Raw genomic sequence first — 11,350 nt, 5'->3', positions numbered from 1 at the left:
TACTGAGCGATGTGTCGCTCAACCCACTTCTTACCATTTTTATAGATTCTGAAGAGTATGAATTGGTTTACGTAGAAGACCCTGAGGATGACTTTTATTAGTTTTAAATGAATAGAAGTTGGCAGACTAGCTACTTCTAGTTGTTAGTCATGTTTATTCTTGTTTCCGCTGTTTCAATTGGAGAATAAATGTACGAACGTCTTGAATATTTGTGGACTTTCTCTTATATGTAATTCGTTCCGCACTTTATTTAGTTGAATTATTTAGTGCTGTTAAAGTTAAATTAGTTAATGTAGCCTTGTATTCCTGAGTGGGACTTGGGAGTACGGCGGATGTCATGTGACGGGCACGTGTGGGCTCGGGGCGTGACACAAGGCTTGATAAGCTGTGATTAAAAATGCTATATCAACTAGAGTTTACTGATACGAATTCAATCAGGAAGTTGACGTTAGTTTCATTAAATTAACAGAGAATGGGCATGACAATAACATTTAGTTCAGCATAACGACATTCAACATGAATAGCCAAATATCTGAGGAAAGGACACAGGGTTTGAGAAATGATAGCAATTGTTGCAGTAGTCAAGCAATAGCAATGGAAGGGGGGCTACGCATTCAAAAGAAGGCACAACAATATGATCAGTGTGGAACAAAGTTTGTATTATAAACTAATTCAGAGCCAGCTACGACGTCACAGAAGAGCAGGCAATAGACATGAAACTTCCAATACTAGGCTAATTTGCAAGAAATTCCTGGGAAACGTTTTGAATGATTTTTTTATATAATTATTTTTCAAATTGTCATTTCCTCTACTTATTTATTTATATATTTGTAAATTCACATGAAAAAATAGATGAATTAAGGTTTGATGCTATGTAAAATATCAGTTTGATGAACTAAGGTTGACCTTGTATGTTCCCATTTAATTCTTGATCCTGTTCAATTGATTTCCATAATTTCATCTCTCCGACGTTCCCATCCACCAAGTGGGATCCTCTCTTGAATAGAAATTGGTGCCTCAATTCAGTTTTCTAAATTGCCCTCTGATTTAACATAAATAGAAGGGCTCAAGCTGGCTGATTCTTGTGCTCTGAGTCCTGTCTTAGATTTACAGATACAAAGAGCAATGGAAAAAGTATCATTGGGCACAACTTGTAGTCGACTGCAGAACAGTGAGAAAAAAAATATGTTGCCTGTTATAGAGCTAAGATACAACTTCAAGAAGGATGCAAGCACCTATCAGGGTTCAGCTAATCCACATCTTTCTGCTGCTTTGAACTACAAGCAGTATGGAAGATATGGCAAATTGAGTTCCAAAAGAAGTAAAATAGCACCTCATTAACATGTCTACAAATTGCTGATTTGGTTGGACAGTTTAACAGCACCAGACAGACAGGGAAGATCTCAGGCTTTGGCCATCCGAGGCAGAGAGCAAAAGGGAATTCTATCCCGGATGTTTTCATCTGATCTGACTGAGACAGGATCTGGTTCAACAAGGGATCATAGGACTTTCATTACAAATGATAGTAAGACCGAGCTATAAGGTTAATGTTGATCTCTGAGTGCAAAATCACTGCAAAACACAAAAACTCAAACTTAAGAGACTCGAGACAGTATGTAGTCAAGAACAAAGCCAGCGCCTAGTTGCATGACATTTTTGTTGTATTTGAAACACTAAATAAGAACTTAACATGAACAGAGGAGCAACCAACAAGTATAGAAGGCAAAATGCTCTTAATAGCCTTCATCATAGCGAATGAAATAATTACAGCAAGTAGCAGCAGCCAACCAGTATGCTTGGCAGTCTTGACTAACCATAGCAATATGCTTCAAAAATTGCATCTTAGAGTTGATTGTGTTAGAAGATACTATAACAAGTCTGTGCAGCTTCACTGCATGAACAGTACATCTTCCATGGCTGCTCCCAAAAACATTTCCATTATGAGAAGATTTCTCAAGTTTTGGTTGTAATATGTTCAGAATCAAAGTAGTTAAAAGTCAAATTTGAGTAGTAAAAGAAGAGCAATATATCTGAACTTACCAGACTCTTAGAATCAAAAACCAATTTGATGACCAACAGCTCTGGAAAACTCCTGAAATGTTTACGACTAGAAAATCACAACCAAGGAAAAGTGAGACAGAAACCCATCATTTACAAGACTTATCGAACAAATCACTAATCAAATGGTTCAACAAGCTTGATAAATGTGCCTTCAAGAGGCGATTAAACTCTGGAGCAGCTATTTACTCCCTCTAGAATCATAAGCTAGGGAGCTGATCACTTTAGCAATCACATCTTACATCCACAAAAGCAGATATATGAAATCAACAAATTAAACTTCTATTGCATATTTCATATTGATGGGAAACTTGTAGGAAATGCAAAGCAAAAATTAATGAATACCAGCTATAAAAATCTAATCTATGTTCATCTCGGGGAGAGACACAAAAATCTGCCTGCTAAGTGCAGGAGGAAGGATGCAGTAGAGAATTGCTGGTTTAAAGTCTTATAGAAAAGGTTTCTAGAATTGCTACGTGTGGTGTCGAAGCTAAAATGTCCAATGCATTTTCAACAGTTGAAACTTCAGAGAGAGCAATCTTTTCATCCTGGTGGAATCACAAGTTTAAAGAGAGCGCACCGATGTTAGCAATCATGACGCATAAAGGAGAGTAACTGACATGCATGATAAACAAAACTAAATTCTTAAATTCCACCCACATTAGTGCATTTGTTTCACTACTGGTTCATCCAAAACATGATTCAGTTAACCCAAGAAAATCTCGCTCATTTTGGTCACTGAAACAAATATGCAACAAAAGCACGTTTGCCTGCATTTTTAGAGTACTTAGTTGGATGAGGAGCTTTTAGATTGAAAATTTCAGGAAGGCACGCTTGCCTGCATTACAATTAAGATAGAAGAGCAAATTCCATGTCATTTTTTACTAGGAATCTTACAGAAAGAAGGTTTTTTTTTTGTTACGTTTGTTCTAAAACTAATGAGCAGGAAATAAGACTTGATACTAAGTACATCTACTAATCCATTTAAAACAAATTCGCTAACCTTACAGTACTTCTTGAAAATTTGCAAGCTCCTCATTGTCAATCTATTTCTTTAATACAAGCTCTATCGCCAACCATTACCCCCATGATCATTAGCAGAAATTCATGGTAATGATGGCTTTTGATCTTGGAAGACATTACATAAGCTTGGGAAAGAAATTCTGGTGGGCAGTTTGTAGAGGCCAGCTGACACAGATAGAGCATTTTATCAGGTTTTACACACTAGGAAGAAAGAAAAGTGTGCCTGTAGTGTGCCATCCTAATCATTTCTGTCCAACTGAAACAGGATTTGATTCAACAAAGTTTTCAAAAGTTACAAGCTGTGTAATTCAATCAGTAAGCAAGTAAAATTGTAGATTCTAGTTCACATTTGAGCCTGAAATCATTGCAGAACAGAAAACTCGAGTTGAGACAATATGTGAACAAGAAAGCTAATCAGAAAGTTCAGAAAATTCAACAATAATTTTGTTTTGTCATTCCTACAAAAGGCTAAAATATGTCTTGTTTGTTATGAAACTAAATAGATAAGCAAGTACTAAGTCGTGTTTACAATTACAGTAGTTTGGTTCCAACCATAAAGCAAGTCATTACAGCTCATAAAATGAAAATAATAATGGACAATTTGTAGTGCGGGCAAAGCATTTCACATTGAGGCATTGAGAAACAATAGAGCTGTGGGCCACTGAAGCACAATAGATATCCACATTTAATTGCTACCAAAACACCAGTTAGTTCTAACCTCTAACTCTGAGCAGTATGCTAGAGATGACAATTTGAGTTCTAAAACATGTAAATCAGCTCCTTATTATCATGACTACACATCACTGAATCATTTCGATAGTTTAAAAGAACCATACCCCAATAGATATCTCAGACTTTGACCATCTGAGGCACAGAGGAAAAGAGAATGCCATCCTAGATGTTGCCATTCAGCCGAAGCAGGATCTTGTTCAGCAACGAATTGTAGGACTTTCAAAAAGTAAAGACAGTAGGTAAGAGCCATCCATGAGGTTCCCTGTTGAGGTTTGTGCCCAAAATCACTGCAAAGCACAAAAACTCAAACTGAAGGCGGCGAATAGCATAGAATAAAACTAATGGAAATTTTTAGATAATTATAGTTTTTCTGTCATTGTAACTGAAGCCTCTATCAAGATGGATTCATTAAGAGAAGCAATTCACAACAAGCAGACTTGACTAACTACCATAATGCTTCAGAACATTGCACATAGAGTTGTTCAGTTGGAAGATACTCCACCAAGTTTTGTGCAACTTCATCTCTCAAACACTACAAACCTTCCTTTGCTACCTCAAAAATATCTTCGTGATGACAAGATTTGTTTTTTGTTTCATACATAATAGATTAGATATTGAAGGGTTAAAAGTCAAAATTGAGTAGTGAAAGAAGAGAAGCATATCTAAAATTACTAGAATTTTTGAACCAAAACATGAAAGTGATGACCAACAGCTGCGAAAACTCCTCAATTAACCATTGTCTTCATGGATAAAAAGCCAAAATCAAGGAAAAGTGAGCCAGAAATCCATCATATACGACTCTGATAGACCAATTACTAGTCAAATAGTTCAGATAGCTATGCAAGTTCATTATCAAGAGACAAGAGGTAAAAGTTCAGTCCCCTTAGAATCACAATTTTAAATAGAGTGAGATGACTTTAGCAATAACAACTTAAAATCCACAGAAGCAGAGCATGTAATATAAACAGAACTGACAGGTTGTCGAAACCTGTGCAATAATAAAATAAACCTAATTGCCAATTAAAATGACCAAAACCCAATTCCAAGTATTAGAGCAGGGACTCTAGGTGTGCAATGGGTTACTTGATTCACCCTGTTCCTGAAGAGTTTGCTTGATCCGATATACCCGAATGGGATGGTTATTTTTTTCACAAATAATTATGAATTTGTAGATAGGGGAAGTAGGGTCGTATCCTTAGGGACTGGGTATATTTGTCTCTTAAGAAATCCAAGGTAACACAGGGGGTGATTTTGTAGGAACGACGACAATCAAATAAATTCAAATAAGAAAATAAAAATAAATAACTAACTAGAAATTAAACAACAATTCATTGAGCTTAAAGTAATAATAATTAAAGGCCTAAATCAATTAAAACAAGAAAACAATTAAAAATAAAATAAAGTAGGCAACTAAAAGTCAAATGGCAATTCACTAAAATCAAGGTAATATTAATTAAAGATCTAGCCAAGAAATAACTTCAGCAATGGTTCACCTAATTGATCATCGAAGCAAAGGCAATTCCAATTATTTATCAATAAATAGGTTATAACTACTAAACAAGCGATGGCAGTCAACCCCTCCTTATTGGGTCGGTGATTAAGGTACGCCCGTTAATCACTACTTTAATTAGGAGATAATCCTAGGTACGCCCGTAAGATTTAATTCCCCAATTGCCTTACGTATTAAAGGAGCCCTATTCTAACCAAATAACGCACTACCAGGGTTATCTCAGATTAGCCCGCGTATCCCCTTGACACGAACCTAATCGGGCTAGTTGTCACTATTTCAGGACAATTAAACAATTACGGATTTAATGCCCTAATTGACAATAGGTTACTAAATCAATTAATTATCCAGATCTAAGACAATCAATTAATTAAATAACCATAAGTATAGCAATCAAGGAATATGCGAATACCAATAAATAAAAGGAAAAGATTAAATTAAATCGATCTCACAATTTTTAGGTGAATCAGAGCCTCCGTTGCTCCTTGACTAGAGTGGTGAAATTAGTTCATGTTTGATGAACTAAGTCCACAGGAATTTGAAACAAGAGTCGCGGCCATTGTCACAAAAATTGGGAAATGCAATTCGCTGCAATCAAGAAAAGATAGCAAAGTTACAAGAGGTAGCCCTCCATTTCACTTCGAATGACATACGAAGAAAGGAACGTAAATACTAAAAGTTCAAAGATGAAGAAAAGTCAAAAGCCAAGAATGGCTTAGGGGTCCTGACATTCGTAAGTCCCCAAAGCCAAAAAGTAAGTCCAAGGGAAAAGTCAATAAAATTCAGGCTAAGCTAAAGACGAAAAACTACGAAGAAAGCCAGATCGCCCTAGTCCTTTGCTGCGCAATTCTTCTTCCCTCGGATGTGCGGCGGCTCACAGGAAAAAAGAACATTTTGGCCCAAGAGTATTACAAGAGTTACAAGAGTATTACTATTATGTTGTAAGGAGTAAATGAAGAGCACCAATATTTTGGACCTAATAAGAAATGCTAATGCCGCAGCTTTGAAAGATAATAAATAGGACGATGAAAAGGGAGAAGAGAAAATTGCGAAAATAAACATGGAGACTTTTTAGGTTTTCTCACGAGAAGGTTAATCAGAGGGGGAGGTGAAGAGAAGGGGAGATTGATTGTAAAGCAAATTAAGAAAGTTGGTAAGAGGCAATCTTACATGATTGAATTTGATCTGAAGATGAGTGGTTAATAATGATCGGTTATGCGTAGGTCTTGAATGTGAGAAACTTTGGACCACTGGGAGTCGGGGCCGCTGCTCTCAGGAGTGCATCTTTCTTTTAACAGAGGAGAACCATAAACCTCCAAACGTTTTAGTTTGGTGAGACTTCTCATGGCATCCTCAGAGGGTAGATGTCCAAGCTCTTTGAAAAACCATAAGTGCACGTCTTCAAGAGCCGCAAAGTTTCCGAACCAATCTGGCAGAGCTTTTATACCTCCAAAGACAACTAGCGTTAGTGACGTGAGAGTGGTCAAGTATTGGATCTGAGGTGGCAGGGACTCCATGTGTGGCAACCCAAATAATTCTAATTCACGGAGTGCGGATGACGAAGAGAAGAAGGAGGAGGATATCAATCCAGACCAATCAAACTCATTGTAAATTGAAGAATTTTCATGATCATCACCATCATCTGAGAAAGGACCAATTACAAGCTTCCTTAAGCTGGTTAGGAAACCAAATCCTTTGGGCGTCATGCTTGTTTTCAGTTCGGGACACTCGTATAATTTCAGCTCCGAGAGAGAAGGCATTTGTTGCAAATCAAGCGGAAAGGAGATAAGATTGTCACAACCAGTCACCTCAAGCTTCTGGAGAGAGGCACAAGAGCGTAGCATGTCACCTGGCAGATTCGTCAACCCGTCACAACACCAAATCTGCAGCTCTTTAAGAGACGCAAAGATTTGTAGGGGAAGGAGTTCTCTGCATCTGTCGCAGCCAAAAAATACCAAACACGCTAACTCGGGGAGTGTTTTGCTGACTCAGGGAGTGTTGTTGTTGTTGGCAAATCCATTAACCATCGAGGAAATTGATCACCCAGAAAATATCAAATTACCAATTCCTTCAAATTTGGGTGGGGTCGAAGGCCATCTAACACATCTTCGTCATTGTAGTCGTCGCCTTCTCGATCAAGGGCCCACTCAAGTTCCAGCCTAAATAGATTTGCCTTTTCAGATAGTTTTGCTTCCTCAGCTCCTTCTTTACCCTTTACTAGTTGAAGATTGCGTATCTCCAATTTGCCTTTGAGGTTCTTCAAGCTTCCAAGCTCTCCAATTCGTCGACCCTTCTCTCGCCCCACGTTAAAGAACTCAAGCGTTTGAAGGCAAGTCAGCCGTCCCATCTCTAGCGGCATTTGAAATTCTTCATCATCATTATAATAGTGGAGATGTCTCAAGCTAATCAAATCGCACATCCCCTTCGGAAGATCTTTAACTTGTGAGCCACTTAGCGCCAATGTCTGCAGATTATAAAGCTTGCAAAGGGAGTCTGGCAAAATACTAATTGAAGACTTCGAAAGGTTAACATACCGCAAATGTATCAGTTTGCCAATTGATACTGGTAGCTCTTGAGTTGTTTCAGTAGACAAAAACAAAACATACAAGTTCTTCAACTTCATTAACATGTCATCAGATAAGTCACCATTTACAAACAATGTATGAAGAGACATTGATTGACTCTCCAAAAGTTTTTCTCTGTCTTCTCGACCACTAGACAAGTCTATTGCAAGGTAACGAATCTGATCACCATTGTCTACTATATATGTATCCCGATCAATAATGACTTTGGTAGACTTTGACATTGACTCTGCAAGGTCGTGCACCAAATCATGCATCTTATAAGATATTGATGTTTCTGACTTATCAATTATTTCTTCCAACAATGAACTCTGCAATAAAATTCTCAGATAATTCATTCCAATTTCCTCCATCATCATTTGGCTGGTGGCATCTACTTGTAGGAAACCTTCTGCCATCCAAAGTTCGATAAGCATATTCCTTTCTTTCTCACTATCCTTAGGAAATATAGACCAATGTGCAAAACATTTCTTAATGTATTGAGATGGCAAATTATCAAAACTAAACTTAAGTATTTGCATCACACGATCTCCATCTCCACTCATACTCAAAAGCCTATTCTCCAAAATTGATCGCCACTCCTCTTTTCTCTTTAAAGACAATAGACCTCCGATTACACTTGCAGCCAATGGTAGACCGTCACATCTTTCGATTACTCTCTCTTTAATTGCTTTTAGTTCATCAGGTTCTTCTCCCTCTCCAACTACCTTTTCTTTTATGATAGACCAACAATGATCATCAGGTAGTTTTCCTAATGGATAGGCTTCATTTTCCATCATCCTCAAAACTCTAGACACACTATGTGCCACTGGACCTAAACGAGTAGTGACCAGACACCAACTTCCATTAGTTGGATTGAGCCCCTTCAAGGTGGTGAAAAAGTCATCCCACAATGCTTGATCATCATCCCACACATCATCAAGGACTAGGAAATATCTCTTTTCCCCTAGTTGATTTTGAATGTGTTCAACAATGACATTCCTATCATCCACTTCAACTTTTCCTTTCATCAATTGCACTAACATGAGTTTGAAAAGTTCTACTACTGGAACTTTTTTCGATACACAAACCCAAATCTTTTTCTGAAAGTGCTCATCAATTTGCTGATTGTTGTATATCGATTTAGCCAAAGTTGTTTTGCCTAGACCTCCCATACCAGTTATGGGAAGACCAGAAACAACCTTCTCAGACGGGCTCAACAACATCTTCACTATCTTTGATTCATCATTGGTTCTTCCAATCATTGGAGCAACAACAGAGTCGGTCTGCTGACTTCTTGTGTCTCCAACAGCAGCAGGGAGGGCAGCTGTCATCCCTAACCTACTGACCAGTCCCAATCCGTTGGCTTCTTGATTTATCTCATTCAACTTAAGTTTGATGTCCCTGACCTTAGAAGCCATTCTCCAACGAAAAGCAAGATTAATATTAGAGAAGGAGAAGAAGCAGCATACCTTGAGCTTGTGTCGGTTTCGGGACTCCACCTGGTGATGAAGAGACTCATAGTGGAGCTCATCCAACAAATTGTCAACCTCATAAGCAACCTCCTCGAGACTCTTCAACCATTCTTGCACTGCTCCGTCCTGGTTTTGCTTTGCTTCAGCATTAGCCAAGACAGCATTGATCAGGCGGAGAGAACGTGTCATGCCGGCCACATCCTTCTTGAACCCAACCAGCAAACCAATCCTATCAGAGGCAAGAGACAGTGCCCTTTCCAAGGTGACCTGAATTGTGGAGCTGATAAGAGCGTCAGCCATTTTTTTTTTTTTTTGGAATAGCTTGGATTCAGTCCTGAGATCAAGATGGTTTTTTTAAAATGGGAGGTTTTAGCAGCCAGAAATTGGTAATGTTACAAGTGGTTAAAAAGAGGAGAGCATTGGTATTTGGTCGCTTAAAAGTGCAGACTTATTCTTAACTTTGGTGCCTTCCTTGGCATCTTCACTTTAAATTTCTTGGGAAACTTGGATGCTTTGAAATGGAAATTCCTGACTTGGGATTTTCACTTTAACTTTCTTGCTGGGGGCTTCATCTTTATTCGTTAATCCTTGAAAGATGAACTAATTAGAACATAATTTGGTCTTAACGCACACCTTATCCTGTTAGCTTCCACACTAACTCTGTTGGATTTTGCTTCTTAGCTAGAGACATAATTTGTGTCTCAATACAAAAATCAATTAGGCTTCTAATTATTTTGTAAATCAGAATCTGATATCGTTGAGCATTGAGCCTTTTCAACTTTGCATAATCAAGATGCTGAGTCTAATTTGGTGGTGTTGCCATCAATGAGTACCCCACATTGTATTCCTTGCTTGTGTTAATACCCGTGGTGGATGAAGTTTGGCAAAGAATAACTTGAAATGTGGATTTGCTTCAAACTTGTATTCGGAAATGAAGTTCGGCAATAGAGGCCTAAACAATTATTCTGCCTGACTGCTTTAGAAAATTTATCTAAAAAAAAATCATCCACAGTGCGATGGTGATTTATAGAATGATTATCACATAAACAAACTCATGCTTGAAGATAAATAAAAAAATTTTTGAACTTCATTGGAATCGGGAGGTAACATTTATGCCCTCCTCCGTCTTATACTTATTTTCAAGTGACTTAATAAATTTTTACTTTTATTTGGAAAAAAAAAATTAAGGAGTACAATTACCCTAATCAATGAGAAATTTCAAGTAGTTAAAACTCCATGTTCCACCTCAACTTCTAGTTACCAGTAATAAGCACCTGATTGAAATGACCCAGAACACAACATCATTGATGTACGAATTTAGTTTAAATGGTCTGACTATCTCTTTAAATATAAAGTAACCTGCAGGATTAAAAAAAAAATTTCAACCAAGATAAATAAGTGCTCTGTACAACAAATCCTTCAGAAATAAATATTTACTGTACTCTCAACCTGGGCATGGTGAGCATCTCCTAGTTTAATAAGATCAGATTAGAAAGATTGTTTTGTGGAACTACACAAAACATACGATACATAATTATATCTCTCACAATCATTTGTTTAGGAAGATTGTAATCATGTAGGACTCAAACAGAAGCATTAGAAAGATTAGATTAGATGACCAGTATGAGGAACGGTATTTTAAGCATTACAAAAATAAAAGGAAGAAATGCCATTATATATAGCACCTGTTGCGAGCTCCAGTCCTTAAAGTTTTGACAAAAACAAATTTAGTCCTCAATGTTTAGCACATGCACAGTTGTAGTCCCTAAAGTTTTTATAAGAATAACTCTAGTCTCCAATGTATCCAATATAAATTAGATTTAGATAACTGAATATTTTTCAATTACTGACAGAATTGAAATATAAAAATAAAGAAAAAATAGTGGCTAACTTTAAACGACAATATTAAGGATTAATAACTCATGTGCTAACTAATTAATTGGTAAAAAAATTGTTAAAGTACAAAACTCAAACTAGTTAGAGCATTTAATTCA

The 11,350-nt window shown here is 37.2% G+C and overlaps 1 protein-coding gene across 1 annotated transcript; it reads right to left on the bottom strand.

The window, feature by feature from the left end:
• Window positions 1-1,009: 1,009 nt before the first annotated feature.
• On the bottom strand, window positions 1,010-9,753 carry LOC113699017 (putative disease resistance protein RGA3). The gene is made up of 7 exons (XM_072056762.1): window positions 6,491-9,753; window positions 5,773-5,908; window positions 3,918-4,100; window positions 3,062-3,246; window positions 2,041-2,092; window positions 1,815-1,917; window positions 1,010-1,572 (listed from the first exon to the last, which is right to left on the bottom strand). Exon 1 carries the CDS (start codon window positions 9,654-9,656, stop codon window positions 7,374-7,376), a length of 2,283 nt encoding a protein of 760 aa, XP_071912863.1. The 5' UTR covers window positions 9,657-9,753; the 3' UTR covers window positions 1,010-1,572; window positions 1,815-1,917; window positions 2,041-2,092; window positions 3,062-3,246; window positions 3,918-4,100; window positions 5,773-5,908; window positions 6,491-7,373.
• Between the last annotated feature and the right edge of the window lie 1,597 nt (window positions 9,754-11,350).

Source organism: Coffea arabica, chromosome 7c, assembly GCF_036785885.1.
Source record: "Coffea arabica cultivar ET-39 chromosome 7c, Coffea Arabica ET-39 HiFi, whole genome shotgun sequence".
Classification (NCBI taxonomy): domain Eukaryota; kingdom Viridiplantae; phylum Streptophyta; class Magnoliopsida; order Gentianales; family Rubiaceae; genus Coffea; species Coffea arabica.
This window is presented reverse-complemented; position numbering and strand designations above follow the sequence as displayed.

What these genes read in the sequence shown, in the direction of transcription:
- LOC113699017 (XM_072056762.1), bottom strand. Translation starts at nt 9,656, where the DNA reads ATGGCTGACGCTCTTATCAGCTCCACAATTCAGGTCACCTTGGAAAGG.